The sequence below is a fragment of the Gambusia affinis genome, linkage group LG04 (assembly GCF_019740435.1).
Source record: "Gambusia affinis linkage group LG04, SWU_Gaff_1.0, whole genome shotgun sequence".
In the NCBI taxonomy this organism is placed as follows: Eukaryota; Metazoa; Chordata; class Actinopteri; order Cyprinodontiformes; family Poeciliidae; genus Gambusia; species Gambusia affinis.
In genome coordinates, this window is record NC_057871.1 from 9,270,763 (window position 1) to 9,289,477 (window position 18,715).

General features: G+C 37.0%; 2 protein-coding genes and 1 long non-coding RNA gene across 4 annotated transcripts; 1 reads left to right on the forward strand and 2 right to left on the reverse strand.

Moving 5' to 3' along the window:
• Positions 1 to 1,286: 1,286 nt before the first annotated feature.
• On the reverse strand, positions 1,287 to 6,269 carry LOC122829076 (histone PARylation factor 1). Its single transcript, XM_044113309.1, has 8 exons — positions 5,911 to 6,269; positions 4,269 to 4,452; positions 3,372 to 3,558; positions 3,157 to 3,255; positions 2,894 to 3,047; positions 2,054 to 2,141; positions 1,795 to 1,967; positions 1,287 to 1,605 (listed from the first exon to the last, which is right to left on the reverse strand). Exons 1-8 carry the CDS (start codon positions 5,947 to 5,949, stop codon positions 1,471 to 1,473), a joined length of 1,059 nt encoding a protein of 352 aa, XP_043969244.1. The 5' UTR covers positions 5,950 to 6,269; the 3' UTR covers positions 1,287 to 1,470.
• LOC122829077 lies at positions 5,971 to 10,122 on the forward strand. The gene is made up of 3 exons (XR_006370322.1): positions 5,971 to 6,051; positions 7,539 to 7,615; positions 9,956 to 10,122. It is a non-coding gene; the product is annotated as an uncharacterized LOC122829077 (long non-coding RNA).
• On the reverse strand, positions 7,244 to 18,667 carry pde5aa (phosphodiesterase 5A, cGMP-specific, a). Of its 2 annotated transcripts, XM_044113308.1 has the most exons (21): positions 18,402 to 18,667; positions 17,199 to 17,377; positions 16,783 to 17,099; positions 14,838 to 14,921; positions 14,667 to 14,744; positions 14,454 to 14,543; positions 14,217 to 14,372; positions 14,036 to 14,103; positions 13,790 to 13,938; positions 13,155 to 13,330; positions 12,137 to 12,187; positions 11,772 to 11,918; positions 11,535 to 11,663; positions 10,877 to 10,971; positions 9,314 to 9,401; positions 9,106 to 9,206; positions 8,933 to 9,010; positions 8,773 to 8,836; positions 8,613 to 8,687; positions 8,230 to 8,313; positions 7,244 to 7,581 (listed from the first exon to the last, which is right to left on the reverse strand). In XM_044113308.1, the coding sequence occupies exons 1-21, from the start codon at positions 18,653 to 18,655 to the stop codon at positions 7,387 to 7,389; spliced, it is 2,658 nt and encodes an 885-aa protein (XP_043969243.1). In that variant the 5' UTR covers positions 18,656 to 18,667; the 3' UTR covers positions 7,244 to 7,386. The 2 variants fall into 2 exon arrangements, with proteins under 2 accessions (XP_043969243.1, XP_043969242.1); XM_044113307.1 differs by having other exon boundaries at positions 16,783 to 17,377.
• Between the last annotated feature and the right edge of the window lie 48 nt (positions 18,668 to 18,715).

The following is an 18,715-nucleotide window of genomic DNA, read 5'->3' on the forward strand; positions in this document are numbered from 1 at the left end:
GCTTAAATTTAGCAAGATGGCATCCTTGTTTAAGCGTGTTTTTCTATTTTCTCTGTTCAGGTGTTAGACTGCCGCTTACTGTGCAGTGAAGTTTGTAATTGTATAATTACAAAATGTTTACGAGTTCACTTTTCAAACTGTAATTGGAGTTGGAGTTGCTTAGCCTATGCAATCCTAGTATTTTTCAACTTCTAACTGAGCCTGGGATTCTTCACCAAGCTACATATTTAATGAAGGTTGACTAGATCAATACAAAGATCTTGAAAGCATAGAACAAAACGTGCCTTCAAGGAGGTATGACGTCATTTAAAACGATAATTATACAATGTTGCTGTTAGAAAATTTTTAAAGTGGAGTTGGTAAATAAAATCTAATAAAGTGTGATTTTTATTTCATCTTTTAGTGTGTTCTTAATGGATACATCTGATGAGAAAGGAAAAAATGTTGAAAATGGTTGTAACTTTATCTTTAAGTTTTTAAGTAACCTAGAATTTAGTAAGAATGTCATAACTTATGGGTCATTTCAGGTTGTTCAATTTATAAAGTTTTTGAAACAATATTAAACTGAAGACGGCACAATTATAAACATTATCCTTTGTAATAAGCTTGTTTTCAGACATTTTCCATCAAAACACAATGAACTTGCAGTCTAGTTTTTACTAAGACCTTTTCTGTACGGCAGCCATCAATAGTTTTGGGCAATCATGGTGGATTGTGCAGTTGGGCTACATTAGGAAGCCTTTTTTTTCCCCAGTTGGAAATATTTGGTTCTTTTTTAACTGAAAATTTTACAATAGAGCATAAAAATGTATTGAGGTACCAGTGATTGATTGCACTCCACAAAGTGATTTTTTTTCTAGTCTAATAAATGTATGAAAACTAAACTGCCACTTTTGGTGGGAAAAGGTACATTTTCATGCAGATCGGGAATAAACTTACTTGAATTCAAAATCAATACAGTAAAATCAGCCAAACATTTATTTTATGGTTAGTTTATAATTGTTTGAAGTAAATTTAAAAATTTTGACATTGTGCACCAAAGCAAACAGTAAACCCATTAACATAATACTGACTGCTATAAAGAGCAGGCAGATCTGTTCAGACTGTGGGACACTACATCTGCAGTCAGTAATTCTGATGGCAGATATCATGACGCTCATTTTAGATGTGGCCACTCACAACACTGCCCTCCGTTTCCATTACAATGTATTAAAATAAAATTTTCCTACCCGATTAGATGAAGTATTCACCAAGCGAACATAAGATACCAAGAGACAACAAACATCTAAAAATATAAAAAGGCTTTATTACACATTTAACAATATATCACTGAAATGATTCCATAAACGACAGCAGCAACAGAATCACTAAAAAGCAATAACCATGACAAACACCAGTAATCAAATATACATGGCAGGAAAGCTTATAAGAACCAGAATGAGAACTTCTAATGGACTGCTGAGTCTTATTTTAGTGTGCAGAGAGTTGGTCCAAGTTGTCATGGCTGCGACTGCTGAGATGGCTCTCCAAAATTTCCCCAAACAAATTCCTTTTCAGCAAGCTGTAGGCCATTGGTAGAAGTTGCTTGACCACCTTATGAAAGTACTGGAGGATGAAAGATGAAGATTAACAACTGTTTGCACTCCAGGTGTAATGGCTTAGTGAAATTCAAGCTACTATCTTATGTCAGAGACATAATACAATACTTTATTGCTGCATGAGGTTAACAATTATCAAAACTGTAAGTAAATTATTACTCCAAGGTTGTAATGGGGTTGCTGTTACTCAACTCACATGTGATCCATAACAAAAGAGGTCAATTCCAAGTTCGTAGCCCATTCCATAGTCGCATTCGTCATTAGCAAACTGAACAAATGTCATCATCTCCTGGATCGGTCCAAAGGCTTTGACACGTTCCTCATCATTCCGAGCTTCTGCAATGGCTTTACAGATCTTCTTGAGACCAGCTAGTAGAAAGATATGTAAAGAAATACATTTAAAAGTTCACATAAAAAGAAAATATCAAAGGAAGAATTTTAGAAAAAAAGGTCACCGTCTGTTTCTGGCAGTTCTCTGTATCCTACATCATTCTTGTCCACAGGCACAACAATACCAGCACCATGGAAGGTCTTGGTAACGACCTGCAGTGTTACAGAGAAGAAGGAGATCAACATCTGAGCTCTATTTTAAAACCAGCTCCATATAGGTTGTACACATATGGCTTTTAATGATTGGGAATAATTATTATCATATTATTTATCGTTGTGATATTTATTTCCTTTATAAGAATTCTGATTTAATGTGACAATGAAACCAGTTTATGCTTGCAGAACCAAAAATTAATAGCATTGTTAGAATTTTAACTGATATTTATATCTTTTCCTCTGTTATTTCTATGACAGCATTTTAATATCCTTAGGTAAAAAGCAAGGAGAGACAAAAAACAAATAGAAAAGGTACAACAAAAAAGGAAAGAGAAAAAACAGGAAGTTGTGGTCAACAACACAGGAGGAAACAAAGAAAGAACACAAAGCTGAAGATAAACAAAGCAAGGACAAGAAGCAAGAAGGAAAGGGGCAAAATAAGAAAGAAGAAATTGAAACAAAGTAAAAAATAGGAAGGAAAGAAAACAGATGAATGAAGGAAAATGACAACCACGAATGAGTGAATAAGTAAAAAAAAAGCACAGGTAAGGTTTGGAAAGTTTGGAGTAACAAGGCAAAGGAAAAAGAAGGCATGAAAAGGGAAGGAATGAATGAGATCTGAAAGAATGGATAGATAGTGTAAAAAAAGGTTGATGGATGCAGTATCTAGACAATATAAGGACAAAAGTTTGGAAAAAAATAGTCTTCCATACTTTTTAGACTATGAAAGAACCTGGTTTGAGAATCACCTTTCTGTCCCGCTGTTTCATGACTTTGGTCTTCTGCTCTAAAGAAAAGCCTAACGTCTCAGCCTTGTCTCTCAGCTTCGACTCCAGGCTTTCCAAAGCCTCGTCTCCTGCTCTTTTACTATTTCTCTCTTTCTTCTTCCTCAGCAAATACAGGCTAGAGAAGAGATGTAAGATGTAAGACAGAAATAGATATGAAAAACAAACAGTATGAAATCACAGCTTTTTCTCAGCTGATTATATGGAGAACAGTGTGGTTTACTTACTAAACAGCTGCAAAGACGTTATCTCCCATCTGTGTTATGTTGCAGCCCTTCTTGGCATGATTTTCCCCAACAAACGAAGGCAGAGAGTCTGGGCTATCTCTGATGTTTTGACAGTTGAACAATTAAAATTACAACTTATTCTGCTCATAGGTCTCACTTTAGCCAACATATTAATTTCTACAAAGCTACGAGACTTTATTAATGCAACTGTATACCTGTAGTATCCCATGTGATGCTGGGTATCCTCACTCCCTTTGAGAACTGTCTGAAACTCTGGCGGGTCATAAAAATACCTCCAATGCAGATGAAAGTTGGGTTGAGGATTCTTGGTGTTTCTGTTAGCTCCTGCCAGGATGTCGAAAGGGCCGACCAGCTGCAGACCCAGCGTGTCTTTCACGGCACCTAATTGAAAGCATATTGAGACAATCAGCATAAGATCACAAACAAACAGAGAAGCTAAGATAATTTCTAGTTCTGATTTTTTTAATTTAGACATGCATAAAACAGCATACTGATTTCCTCCCCACCCCAAAATAAATATGCTCAGGAATGAGCCTCTTTTCAGATCTGTGTTATGCTTTCAATTGTTTGTTGAGCCTTTCAGCTGATTGCAAGGAGTAAAGAACAGATCTAGTTCATGCATTAAAAATATGACCTGAACAGGGATCTTTAAAATCATTTTGCTTCTACATAGTCAGGGGTGTCAAACCCATTTTGGTTTGGGGCCAAATTAATAACATGAATGCTCTTAAAGGGCCAGTTGTGGCAATTTGTTGATTTTGTGTGAATTTCAACAATAATTCTCAAGAAACTGGAGGAAATGATTGATGTAATTTGGCATTAGATAAAAACTGCGTTGATTTGATTAATAACATGATATTTAAGCACACTTAATGTTTAGTCTAGTATCAAGATGACCACGTAAAAAGCTATGGGCCTTGAGTCGTCTAAGTCATCATAAAATAATGATAGCTATGGTAGTACAGCAGTACTCCTAATTCCACAAAACCTGTGGAGAAAGACAGAGTCTCTGAAAACATCCAGAGACAACGGAGAAGCAAAATAATGGTTTAGCACAAGTATAAACTATTGCATTTAATCACTGTATATACCACAGGGGTTGTCAGGACTGAGCTCCTTGCAGAAGTCCCAGAAGTGGTACAGATCCTCTGGCATGTGAAAACCATACAGCTGAGCCAACTCATCACGTTGCTCTGCGTCGACTCTTGATGAAAGCATAGCTTTAGATTTATCAGTTAGGGCTTTCTTCACCTGTCCATTGGCTGAGCGTGACTCCTAATGAAGAAGCAGAGAAATCCACAATGACATGCGTTCAGTTAAATTAGTTGGATGTGTTTTGTTGCCATATGGCATCCAGAACTTTAGAAAACTTTTTCACAATTCAACCACAACATTCAATGAACTTTGGAGGGTTTCAGGCATCAGATTAACTCACAGTAGGACAAAAGTGTAAAGTTGATGAAAAAGGTTTGATGACTCTCTCCTTTTACAAAACAAAGAAAATGGAGGTGTGCATTTGAAGAATCTGAAATAATTTTTTCTTAATATTGGTATTTTTCCAATATTAGAAAAATATTTATAAATTAGATTGTTTGGATATTGTTTTTGTCATTTCTGAATGTTTAGAGCACATATGTCAGAGTCAAGGCCCGCGGGCCACATCCGGCCCGCGAGAAGATTTTCTACGGCCCCTGGGATGATCTTGATTTATTATTAGAACCGGCCCGCAGACCGCAGCAAGCCGGCACCCCGTCTGAAAAAATGCGAGATGCACGCACCCCCCCCCACCCCCCCCGTTCGATCCTCACAACGCACGCCCCCCCCGTTCGATCCTCACAACGCGCACGCACGCACCCCCCCCCCGTTCGATCCTCACAACGCGCACGCAGGCTTGTAGCTAAATTTTTTATTTGGCCCTCCGTCCATTTGACTTTGACACCCCTGGTTTAGAGTTTAGCAGACTATAGAAGGCTGGTGGTCCAGATCATTTTCAGCTTCCGTGATTACCTACTGAACACAGGTTCTTTTGCATATCCTGTCATCTGTACAGTGTTATGAGTAAACACCTGGTTGGTCTGCATCATTTCTCTACCTCCAGCCGTCAAAGGCCATTCTAACATTCAGCCTGAATTACATACAGGTGGACTCTGTTTACTAGTTAAGTGATGTTTAAAGACAGCGGGACGCACCGGATTTTAATAAGTATCAACACAAACGTGTTCTATTTGTAAAACCACTCATTATTTCCTTCCACTTTATTACTTGCCACTTTGTTTCGTCTTTCACACAATAATCTAACCAAATACCAGACACTACAGGTAAAACTCTGTAGCCTCTTTGCGCTCAGAGTAGTAAACTCTGATATACCAGATATGTGAACTTCTTAGAAAGAGGGAAGCCTATGAACACGTATTAATAAAATTATTTAAGTCTTAGCTCGTAACAGACCATTAGTAGTCTTTGATAAATAACATAAATCATGGCAACATCCCCCCACCATTAAAATGACGTGACCAGTGCTCCAGCAGCACTGAGCAGTGTAGCTGCTGCCATGTTGGGTCCCCACTGCTGATGCTCACTCAGCGCATCATACACTTCTGCCATTTGCGTTTAATAGATGCAGTTTCAGTATTTTTGTATTCATAACCAATACGCGTCTTAACTTCGTAAGTCCATCTTCTACATGGATAGTTAAGATAGCAGTCAAATGTGCTTAAAGGAGGCTAAAATTACCTGATTTGGTTTGGCTTTTCTTTTTGCGCGCCCTGTCATTTTCTTCCTCTTGTCTCTCTATCGTCGTCTTCTTCACCAGGTTTACCGAAGGAGCAGCAATCTAAGTTAAGTAAATGCAGCGCCCCCAACAGATTGGCTCGGGTAGGTACTTTTTTCTCAAAATATATTGCACTTGGATGGATTGTAATAATGCCGCAGCAGCAGTGAGCGATTTCATGAATATTTTATAATTATATATATTTTAGTACATCAACAAAAATAAAATAAAATAATAAAGGATATTTCTAAAAAGTCCAATATTTTTCTGTCCGGTGTTTGTTTGGGTAGTAGCTTGATGGACTGACTCCAGCCTCAGTGCCGTCTTTGCGAAGCTCCTCCAAATTGTTAAATAGATTTTGTTTGATAATCCTCTCAACGCTGCAACTATCCCCATTGCTAGTGCATTGTCTTCTATCACACTTTTACTTCTGTTCAATTTTTTGTCAATACGCTTGGGTACAACATTGTTTGAAAAAAACACTTCTTTAGCAAAGACCTTTCACAATTTACCCTCATTGTGGAGGGTGTCAATGACTGTCTTCTGTGTAAAGTTAGCAGTCTTCCCTATGATTCACCAATACCTAACATATATATATTAAAAAGGCTTTTTTAAAATTGATATTATGCAACACTCAAATTCTAATAATAAAACTGACCAGAAATAAAGGCTTGAAATGAATCTCTACAATAAACCTCACTTTCTAAAATAGGAGACAAAACATTTGTAGCTTTTTCTCAACATCCTTATGTTTTGAAGAGTTTGCTATGTTTGTAGATAGCTCTTTGTGAACTGATTAATGACACTCTCTCACCAACTTCAGTTTGCATCTCTACCATGTCTTCTGCTTTTATTCTGGGATTGATTTGATCATTTCACACCAAAACACATTTGTGTCTGGGACAAATAATCTGTTTCACTCCAAAATAGTATGGTGGCTGCAAATTCATATGGTGTTTGTCCTTGCATAAAGTGGTTGCCACAATAATGTGACACCTTGAGCCATTGGAAATTGTACCAATGTGTGAACAAGTCTTCAATTCTGTTCATGATATCTTCTTATTTCTACATAATTTCACACAAGAACTCACAATTTGCCAGGCTGTGCCTTAAAATACATCCAGAAACATCCCCCGCGTTACTTCAAATGTTGTGAATTAATTTAGTCAGTTTAATAGTCATCTGAGCTTTCATAATTTTAAAGTGTTTTAAAAAAAAAAACAAAAAAAAAAAACCCAACATTCTCCTCATTGTAACATTAGGCATATAGATGGGTTTTATAATCCCAACTGACTAAAAAAGTCAAGTCTAGTGCAAACAAAAGTAAGTTTATAGATTCCTGTTGCTCAAAATTCAGTTGTATGTAGAGGAATAAGCCTACTGACAATGGATTCCAGATTAATTTTCAGTTCTGATGTGTCCAAAAAGGCTTCAAAATATCATGTGTTTTGTTCTTTTGCCAAATGTTCTGCTCCTCTTTCTTCCTCTTCACTTATTTCAGTTTCAAAGTATAAACTGCAGTTGTCTTCAAGATTTTCTTCCCGTGTGCCTTCAGCAAGATGCAACCAGTTTTTTCTGTTCTTCTTACAAGCATTCACCAATGGAGAGCAGCTGTCAAATAATTTTGACACAGCCTGAGTTGAACACAGAGAGAGAGAGGATGGATGGGTAAGTAAAGATTCAATTAGAGTGAAGTAACAAGAGTCTATATGTTACTTACATGTAGTTCCTCACAAAAGTTTTCATACTTATTGAACTATTCTACATTTTGTCATAATGCAACCATAATCTTTATCAGAATTTTCTGTGACAGACCAACAATGTTTTATCAACCAATTAGCTCAAACTTTGTGCCTGGCATGCAAAGCATTTTGTAAAGGGAAGCTAATGCTACACGTCCCCTAAACATTCAGTCCCCACTTTAAGACATTACTGTTGCAGGAGCACGTTGTGGGGATGCTTTTGCACATAGAGGCATGAAGGCTGATGGAGCTAGATTCAGTAAGGATGGCGCTAGATACAGCATATTCTTGGGGGAAAAATGTCAAAGGTTGCAAAAAACTTCAGACCAGGCCAGAGGTTTCCCTTCCATCCAACTAAAAAACACACATCCAGAGCTACAATTTCATTAAACTTGCTACTTTGTTTTGATCTACTACATCAACTTCTAATAAAATCAATTGAAATTTATAGTTACAATATGACCCAAACTAAAAAGATGTTTAGTTTGGGCCATACTTGAGCAAAGCACAGTACCTAAAACATCAATTGCAATGTCAGACCTTGTACAGAGGGAGGCAGATCTCATCGATGTATTCAACCTGCATGTATGGCAGACGGGTACTGTTTTCTCTGTCCATTACGTCCTGATGAGGAAGAAGTTAAACCAGCTTCTAATATGGATGTATTCATTTAGAATATAGATGTAATTTAAAAATACATTCATATTCTATTAGAAAAACAAAATCAAAATACAATAAAAATCCTTTTAATTCAGTTTTGCCCAAAGTGCAGTCACCATGTTGTCAGTTTACTATACTATCTCATAAATAACTGTTTAACAGACTGTATCACAAAACAAGGCAAAAAAAATGGCCAAGCTTTGTTAGCAATATCTGTATTACAGTATTACTGTACTAGAAACTCCTGACGAAGTGCAACTTACGATAGGTTTGGTTTTAAACTCCTCTCTCTCTTTGTCCCCTTGTGCAAAGAACTCCATGGCAACAAGGTTAGCAATCTCAAAGGAGAAGAAATGAAGGTAAATGCAAGTAATAAATCAAAAAGACTGTTTGTTCATGCAATCAGAATTTTCTGAGGCCTACCCTTTTTTGCTCGGGCCAAGGCTTTGTGATAGCAGATAGGTCACTAGCTGTCATCAGCATTGATCTGTCAGATAAATTAATAACATAAAAAACAACTCTTCACTCTCTTACTATACACATAGTTATAAATTACTCTCAAAAGTATCATCTTCACTCTCACCTCAGCAAATCTCTTTGTTTCTCACTCCTCCAGTTCACCCGGCTTTTCTCAGCAAGGGAAAAAAATTCTCCTCTTCTTCTACAAATAGCACAGTAAAGGAATTTATGAGGGGTTAGAATTATTCTTATGCAAAGCCGGATCTTCCTACTTTGACTATTTTTTTCCAAACATACTGCATGTAGATGTTAAGATTAGTAGCAAGGATTGCCCTTTTGATCATGTGCAGTACAGCTCTGTGGTCCTCATCTGATAAGTTGCTGAGGATCTGGCTCCCCTAAAAGAAAATTATAGATAGAGTAAGAGAGGAAGACATAATTTAAAAAGAGACAACAGAAAAGGTTGAAGAAATAATAATAAAAAGACAAGGAGATCAGCTCTTACGGTGTTATTCAGAATGAAGATGCACAGGTTGTAGTGGTGGTTCTCTAAAGAGGAGTGACCGTACAACTGAGCTAAAGGCTGCTGAGACCTACAAGACAGAAAGAACACAGCGTAAACTGCTTTGCAAAAGTATCCAGATTCTTTAAATGTTTTCACATTTTGTCAATTTTGAGCCAACACAAAGTAGTGCATAATGGTGAAGTGGAGAGAAAGGGTACACATGGTTTTGGCAATTCAGTATTGATGGAAGGTGATCCTCTGGACCAGTCTTAAATCTTTTGCAGGGTCCAAGAAGTTTTCTCAAAAATGCATTTCTTAGCTGAGGCTGAGAAAAAAACTAGGACGCCCATCTCCCTAATTGCTAGTTTTACCACTTTAATTAAACAAACTTCAATGAGAGGCTTCTTATAGGTGTCAACAAGTGTTTGACAGTGGTCTGAGGTCAGCTTATTCTATTCTTCATTTTCAGCTGAGATGCTTGAGAGATTTCTTGCATGTACAGTCTGTTTTACATCTCCCAACATTTCAATTAAATCAAGACCTGGAGTTAATCTTAGACCATAAATTTCCATGTTCAGGTATGTTTTCTGTAATTGTCATGTTGTATGACCAGAATCAGTCACACCTTTAATTTTTCTACAGATCTTCTCACATTTATCTTTGGCACCATCTGATATGTGGCAGAATTCATGATGAATTCCATTATGTTGAGCTGATCAAGTCCTGCTGCAGCAGAGCATTCCCATATCATGACACCACCACTTCTATGGTGGCGTTTTCTTCAATGTTGTTATGCAGTTCTTTTTGTGGCATGCTGATTTTTGTTTAATCTGGTGTCCAATAAGAGAGAACGTAATTCCGCAAATATTGATCTTCGTCTACATTCTTTGGATTTCATACACTTCCATATCATTAATAGCAAGCATTAGTGTACTGTACTAGGTTTCATGAAAATATTTTGGAGTTTTTCTTTGATTTACTTTAGAATCATGGAGTGTGATACAAGGTTAACATGTACCAAACTACATAAACTCTGGCCTTCACAGCCAGACCAGAGCATGTTGACAGTTGTTTTGTATGTCTTCCATTTGCAGACTATCTTCCATGTCTTGGCTTTAGATGATGGACTGAACAGTCATCTATAGAAGGTTAAACTTTGGAAAATGTTTCTAAGCTTCTAACAACTTTTTCTCTGAGTTGTCCGTTATGTTCCTTGGTCTCCATGATGTTTCTCACCAAGCAAACTTCATTGACTGTACAATATCTTATTTATGGCTATCAGGGAACATGGTGATCAATGCAAATGATTTTCAGATTTGCATTTATGATTTAGAATATATAGATGTATGTAGATCTTTGTGATAGGGAAACCAGCAATCATTTCTCTTCCACAATTTTGCTGTAATTTGTGTTGCTCATCATCACATCAAATTCCAGTAAAATACATGAAATTTTGTAGAAATAATGTAACAAAATGTGAAAGTGTTCAAGAAGTACTAGTCTTTATGACATATAAATGCTTATTTGAAAAATAAATTATGAGTTGAATGAAAAAAAGTTCACCTTTCTATGTAGGAGTTGCTAACTCCTCTGTGGTCAATGTCATGGTTGAGGGTGGCTATCATCAATGCTAAGATCTCCAGCCGAGAAAAATTTTTCTGAGACACAAAGACATTAAAAGGAAGGTTTGAAGATCAAAATAAATGAGTATAATCAGCTTCATTTTTCTTGTCGCATGTATAAGAAAATACTTTCTTTTTTATGTTTGAGCCAATCTCTGTGTATAGTTTGTATACATTTTGATCAAATGAGATGAGCAAAAACATATATGCTGTTGTTTTTTTTTATTTTATATACACGGTCCCCTCCCCAGAAACTCCCTGCCATTTCCAGCTGTCTAAATCTGCTTCTTATTATTGTAACTCAATAATAACTGCATTAAATCTTTGTTTATTGAAGAAATGACCCAAAAATACATTTGAATATTTAGATGCTCTTCAAACAATAGAAATAAAGAAGAAGAAAAAAAAAATCAGACAAAGCCGCATCAGTTATTCACCCAGATTTATGTTTACCTGACGGTAAACTCTGACAGTCAAAGTTTACAATTAGTCAAAAGTTGATACTGTCATTCAAAGGAATACTTCACTTGTACACGCACTATTGTACATATAAAAATACCCTCCATATTTATTAGTCTGTGACTCATACATTCACTCACCTGTAGCTGATCTGTTGCCATTAACATAGCAAACATACTTTGAGCAGTGCTCAGTGCATGGCTCCAGTTGTGATAAGGAACGTGGCTCCTGTAGCCACGTCTCACTGTGAGGACCCATTGACAAAGGCTCTATGCAGGAAAGAAAGATAATGGACATATTGGTATTATGGTTTAGAGAGAAGGAAATCTGATTTACAAATTAAGCTTGCTTTAATAGAAACAAAGCAGATCAGACACCTTGTAATCAATGTTGAAGTCCTGCACTAAATTCAGGTCCAGAAACATTCGAACTGTGGCCTGAGTGGTGGCATCTTCTGGTAGGCCAAAATCAGTGAAATGGAAGTCCAAAATATTCAGTGATTCTGCTGATGAGATTGTGGTCTCCTGCAAAACCAACACCATCATCATCACCACACACAAACAAACAAATGTGCATATTATTTTTGTAATCAAAAAACATTGTTTAATAGCCAAAGGGAAGTGTTTTTGTCAGGTGTATTATTTATTTATTTTTTTTTGTTGTAAGTATCACATCAGTCAAGATGTAGATTCTACTTTGAAAGAAAGAAAGGATAGAGCAAAAAAAAAAAAAAAGAAATTACCTGCAGTGCCTTAATGTCCTCTTCTGTTGCAGTGAGGTGGTAGGCAAGAATCTGCAAGATTAACATCCACATAAGTGCATTTAAAAATTTATAAACAAAGTAAGAAACATATTTTTCTAATACTCAGAACCACAATTAATAAACATTCTCATATTTCACATCATGAAGAGAGGCAACAATGCCAAAAACTACACCTTTGTATGGCAAATTTATGGAATAATCTGAGCACATTTACTGTGCTCTCCAGGGTTAAAGGGTTAGGGATTCCTTTAAAAGCTGTCAGAACATTCTATTAAGGCATAGGTCATTTGTGACATTATAGCCAAACATACACAGAAATCACTGACCAGACACAAAACAATCTTCTTGCATATCTCAGACTTAATGAAGAAAACTATACAGAGAAACAAAAGATGAAAGAAGAAAGGAAACAAGGGAGAAAACAATGAAGAACATCAGGAAAATAAAAAGGAATAAAACAAGGAAGAACAAGGAAGTAATGTAGAAACAAGAAATTAAATAAGGTAAGATGGAAGCAAAGAAGGAAGGCAAGATGTAAAGATCTAATGATGGAGGGAAGGTCAAAAGGAAGATTGGTATGAAAAAGGAAAGCAGTGAAGGGTACATAGACACATAGAAAGCAGAACAATAAGTAGGAAGGAAAGAGAGAAGGATGTAAGAAGGAGGAAAGAACATATTTCTGTGTATCTTTCCTGAAAAGAAGGGAGATAGGACACAATACAGGAAGGGCAGATAATAATACGAGGTAGGAAAGAGGAAAAGAAGGGCAAAAATAAGTAGAGACAGAAACAAGGAAATTACATACTGTAATTTCTTTTCACAGACCCATTAGACTTGAAAAATATTAAAATCAGTTTCCAGGCTTAATGTTCCAGACTGATATAAACCAGACCTGAAAAACAACTTTTAGGATTATATTTGTTTTATAAATAGAATGATGTCATTAGGAGCAACCTGAAAACTGTGACTAAGAGGACAACATACAACAGTCTCCTACCTCTTCTGTAACCTCTATGCTGGCCCTTCTCACTTCAGTCATCTGGACAGCTTGAGCATACTGCAGGGCCAGACCACAGTACACAGCCAGATCCTCCAGGAGTCGCTCATCATATCGATTAAAGGGTTCCAGTTCATCTGAGTCTCTGGTCCGTTTGTTCATGAGCTGGCATACAGCTAAATGAGAGAAAAACAGACATTGAGCAACTCAGAATGTTTAATAGTGTTCAGTCTTTAGCAAAAAAATCATGCTGCTCCAATTATATGTCACTCTCTTTGTGATGAATCCACATCAAATATGAGTCTAATTTTTAATTTGAATTGTTAAAAAACCTCAATATTTCAGTGAATATCATTTTTTTGGGAATAAATCTGTAAAGGTGTAAAAGAAGCCATGAAACTCCATGTTATCAAAATGGAAAGCCTTCTGTTCAGTAGCTCCCAGAACCTGGAACTCTTCTTTTGGACTTCAGATTAGTGACTTCTAAAAAAAATTTTTTTTTTTAAAACAGACATATATTTTTATGTCTGTTTTCTGTTCATTTTTTGATCAAACTATACTTTAAAGTTTGATAATCACTCAACAATCATTTTTGATAAAAGTAAGTGATAAATACATACAATCAAGAAACTTACCAATAACGTTTTCTGACCTTTCATTTCTCACAGGGCAGCAGATGGTACTCCTCTCTGATTCAATAGAGCTCTTTGCCATATTAACAGTTTCTGTAGTCCTCATTGTTTCACAAGCATGTGACAGATCTATATCACTGATGTTATGCTCCCTAAAAATAATATACATATAAGATTTTTTTTTTCCCCAAAAATCTAAAAATGAAAGACATTAAATTGTCAAAAGGTCTCATTTTCTGTAGGACATACCTTCTGTAGATCTGGCAAGTTGATCCAAGCTCTTCACACTCCAAGTGTATCACACATGAGAATATGATCTACAGTAAAATCCAAAAAGCAGCAGAAAATACAATGTTGTATGATGTAATACAAACCTGAAATGTGATACAACTAATAAAATGCAAACTATGATGTTAATTAGAAGATCAACCTGATCATCCTCTGTGACTGAGGTTTGGTCACTGGGGATGAAGATAGTGCAGTATTGAGCATGCGTGAAAGGCATGATTGTGGCAGCCATCTTGCTCAGCAGAACCTCAAAAGAATGATGTTCCCTTGATAACACCTGTGCCATTTCTATCAGAGCCTTACAGACACACAGATATAAAGTATGCATGCACATTGAGGGATTTATGATGTGGACACACAAAAGACGTCATGTTGCTACCTGGCTGCGCTTAGCCTCTTGTCTTGAACTCTCATACAGCTGGATGTTTTCCAGGACCATCCCCAACACATCCATATGATTGGATAGCACCTGATTAATAACATTTAATAAATTTACTGTTACTGAACAAAAATTTGGTCAGTAGCTCCCAGAATCTGGAGCTATTGATATATATTCTAACAAAGACTCTCATCCACTGGTTTCATTTCTCACCTTTTCATCCATGGAGGTAAAAGCAGGATGGGAATCACAGCCTTTTCTTTTGTTGATCATTACCACCACACCCAACACCTAAAAAACAAATCACATATCTCATTGTTATGTAGTATTGATAAAACATCAGGTGCAAAATCAATACACAAATAGAACTGTGATGAATGTTACCTCTCGCCTGTGGTTCTTGATAGGAACACTCAAAACTGTCCTAATCTTTAGGCACTGTTTGCTGTCTACTTTGAACTTGGGATCCTGCAGAAGCAAACAAATAAAACAGGTCTTACAATATTATTTCCGAGGGCCTCACTTATTTTAAAAACATACGCATGTAAGACAGGTACCAAAAAACTGTTAGATGTTTGTGCAATTTGGCAACAGCATATATTACTTATTAACCAACCTCCATGCAGAAACGTTTTGATAGTATGCAGCCACATTGAGCCTTGCAAAGGAATTTGTTCACTTTGAACCCTTAACAACCAGATGCCTTGATGGATTTGACTTGAATTTTATCTGGGACACAAACACAAAGAATTGTGCTTTTGGGAGTTGTACAACTTCTCTTTACAGCTCTATACAGAGAAGCTGTACATAGTGGACAGGGAGTGGTAATTACTGGGCAAACCTTGAAGTAAACCTAAATATGGTTTATTAAACCATATTCTTCCAATAGAATAGAACAGTGTCAAAGTACAAACCTAAATATAATTGAAAACAATTGGCAAAGCTTAAAAATCGATTTTTTACATATACTCTAAGCCATCTGGCTGAGATTGAGATACTTTGGTAAAAATAAGCACAAACAAATATTGAGTCAAAAGGAATTAATACAAATGCACACTCTGCTTTCCCTGTTTTATCTAAAACAAAATATATGAAAACCATCAATCATATAAACACTGAAGTTTGTAGTTGCAAAATAACAAAATGTGAAAAGACTTCAACAATTTGAATGCTTGTGACTGATCAATAACTGGAATAGCTGGAATTGCTAGAATACCTTTCCATATCGTCCCGACCAAGGATTACCTGTGTTCTCACTGTACCAGGAAATAACTCTCATCCCTAATGACACTGGCCATAAAGACGAGGGCTGGAGAGGGCATCAGCTGTAAGCCTTTTAGTGGCCTCTGCCACCTTTCCTCATGGTGCAGGTCAGTGCCTGTGCAAATGTCATCAAGTAAATCATGCATTTTACTCCACCATTGCAGGTTTTTGGGGAAAAAGGAAGACTCAGTTTGGTTCCTAAACCCTCTTCATGTGTAATTATTATACTGAACTTGAAATGTATGCCAACATTACAGAAAATGAAAGTGCAGCATCTGTTTTGTTCACATATTTACTGGGAACAGCTTTAAGTGAATGTTTGGGTGAATAAACCTGGTTAAAGCCAAAAGGTGCCACACTGAAAGCACAGCATAATTGCTAATTACTTCAGCTTAGCAAACCACTTTATCAGTAGACTAATTCTGAAAGGATTAAAAGCAGCTACTCCATCTGGGACTTTGTGACTTGCTTCCCACTAGCCATGAGACAACCATGTTGTCAAACATGACACTAAACTAGAGAACACATGAGGTTAAATAGGGTGAATTCAGATTTAAGTCTTTCACTCCAAACTTGAATATTCCACTTTATGTCACATGGAAAACATAACAACACAAACTTCAATAAAATTTTGTGTGATAGATCAACCCAAAGTGGTGTATAATTAGAGAGTGTAAGGAAATGAAATGCTTATATATATATCAAAATGTATATAGTATGTTTTTACCATTGTTACACAGAAAAAAGTTTAAACTCAGTCTATGAACAATTAAGTTAATTAAAAATCCAAACTTTGACTAAATCATTAACATTCATTGGATCAATAAAGTATTCTTTATCCCATTATCCTATTTTTGATATTTAGAGGTGGTACTGTGTTAAGGGTTACAGTCAGAGTCAGTTTTCCACCACACAGTAATTGAAAAAGTAAAGTTTTTGGTCTTATCTGAAAAACCACATGTTTTCCTTATGGTAAACTGCTATGTTTTTATAGTGTAACATGACCAAATCTGACAACGTTTGGAGGTACAGAAACCTTTTCAAGGTACTATGTAAAATAAAATACCTTCTGAGCATCTCTTAGGTTTATTGGTGATACTGTAGCCAAAACCAGCTCCATGACACCCTGCAGTATTTTCTGATGTGCCTGGCTGCACCCATTTGCTGTCAAGGATATCACTTCCTCTAAATCACTTTCTCCACTGTAGATCTTTCTCACAAGGGAAAGGGCACAACCCTCAGCAGCCAGCAGCTCCCCGGCATGGTTGAGAGCTCCCTGGCAGAGCTCTGCCACAGATCCCATCCATCTCAGCCCTCCTCCCAGGAGCCCTCTCATCCATGGGCAACCTTCTCCGAGGCCACAGGGTACACTGTTTGGATCCACTGAAGGCCGAACATAAGGAGCAAAGGGCAACTTGTTGGAGCAAAGACAAATGGGAGGACAGGGAGAAACTGAAGGCCGTAAGGAGCAATCCGTCTTACCAGGAGCACTAAGGATTGGAGTAACGGGAACAGACGTTCTGCGGTGAAGAGCCTTCATTAGTGGGTCATGGAGGTCATGAGAATCTTGGCAGTCACATCTGTCCTTGTGGGAGATGATGTCCAGGTTTCCCATGCTCTTCAGAAACCTTGGTGTCATATCTGCCTGAGGATCATTGATCCTGAAATCAAACACAGGAAGCCAAGTAATGATAAACAACTGAAGCACAGCTGCTAGTAAACAGTGGCTGATTCAGGAGCTGCACAGGTGATGGACATCAAACTGGCAAATAAAAAGAAAGTTGGAGCCTCTTGTGCTGAGCATAGTTTAAGAAAAAGATAATCAATCAATTAATCAAGACTAATTTGATTAATTGATCATCAATTGATTAACCCTAACAAGGTAGGGGTTCCCCTATAAAAGTAGGGGGAACCCTACTTTTTATAATAAGTAGGGTTTTCCAAATATTACAGTCTGAACAGACATTTCAAAAATATTATTACAACAGAACATGGCATTTGTCTGGTGTTTTCAGTTATAAACACAAAATAAACGCACGAAAGCTTTCCTTTTCTATTTTTCTCTGTTGGCATTGGTTAAAGGACATAGTTTCATTTTGTTCTATTTGTACCGAGAAAAAAAAATGTTCAAGGTTGAAAAAACAAAACAGACTAAATCAAGGGTCCCCTAAAGTCTGCATTCCAGGAGGGATAATGGCTGACTTGCAATTAAATTTTTTCACAGTTGTAGTCATAATTATTTCCTTTTTTTATTCACATTTCCAACTATGCTAAATTTCTCATTGAATCTTTCCAACGCAGTATTATAATGTGTTAATATTACCAAGGAAGCCCTTACCAAGTTTGAAAGTACAACGGAGAAATGCCCAGGTTTTTTTTGTTTCTGATAAAATACAAAACTTTTTCTATAGTCATTAGTAGCGGAATGGGTGTCAATGTGCGTCCGTTTGGAGCAGCAGAAAGAGCTCTACATAGACCAGCTGAGCCAAAACAGACACCGGCAGAGAGAAAAACAATGTTTTTAAGAATATCAGATTTTGCACCCTTTTCTTTTGAGAAAACGTTCAGCTTTCAACAATAAAGTAAAATCCATATTTTTGTATACGCGTGTGAATGTTAAGGGACCTTTTTTTTCATATTTTAAAAGTTAATTACAATCAGCCGTTAGAAGTAGCAAAAACTTACACTGATGCTCTGCGTGAAAAGTATGCGCTGGTAAAATCCGAGTGGTCATCCAGCCACGCTCCGTCGCTTGACATTTCACCTTCTAATTTCGCTTTTCTCGCTTTGGAGCGGGGGCTCCACAGGGGGGAAGAGAGCCACCCTGCGCCTTGAACGGAAATAGACTGTATCACTTCTCTCCTGCTGAAAGAACTTTCTGGACCAACAACTTCCGAAGCCGGCAGAGAAGCACCGGGAGTCCCGCTCTCAGGCTCCATGGACTCCTTCGCTTCAGGGTTTCTCCCACTTAATGAAAGACAAACAAATGGGAAACACCG

Coding starts and splice junctions, on each gene's coding strand:
- LOC122829076 (XM_044113309.1), bottom strand. CDS start 5,949: ATGACAGGGCGCGCAAAAAGAAAAGCCAAACCAAATCAG. Junction 3,559..4,268: donor CAGTCCTGACAACCCCTGTG/GTATATACAGTG, acceptor GCTTTCAATTAG/GTGCCGTGAAAGACACGCTG. Junction 3,048..3,156: donor AACGTCTTTGCAGCTGTTTA/GTAAGTAAACCA, acceptor TCTCTTCTCTAG/CCTGTATTTGCTGAGGAAGA.
- pde5aa (XM_044113307.1), bottom strand. CDS start 18,655: ATGGAGCCTGAGAGCGGGACTCCCGGTGCTTCTCTGCCGGCTTCGGAA. Junction 11,664..11,771: donor ACTTCAACATTGATTACAAG/GTGTCTGATCTG, acceptor TTTCCTGCATAG/AGCCTTTGTCAATGGGTCCT. Junction 7,582..8,229: donor TCTGCCTCCCTCTGTACAAG/GTCTGACATTGC, acceptor TGTTCAACTCAG/GCTGTGTCAAAATTATTTGA.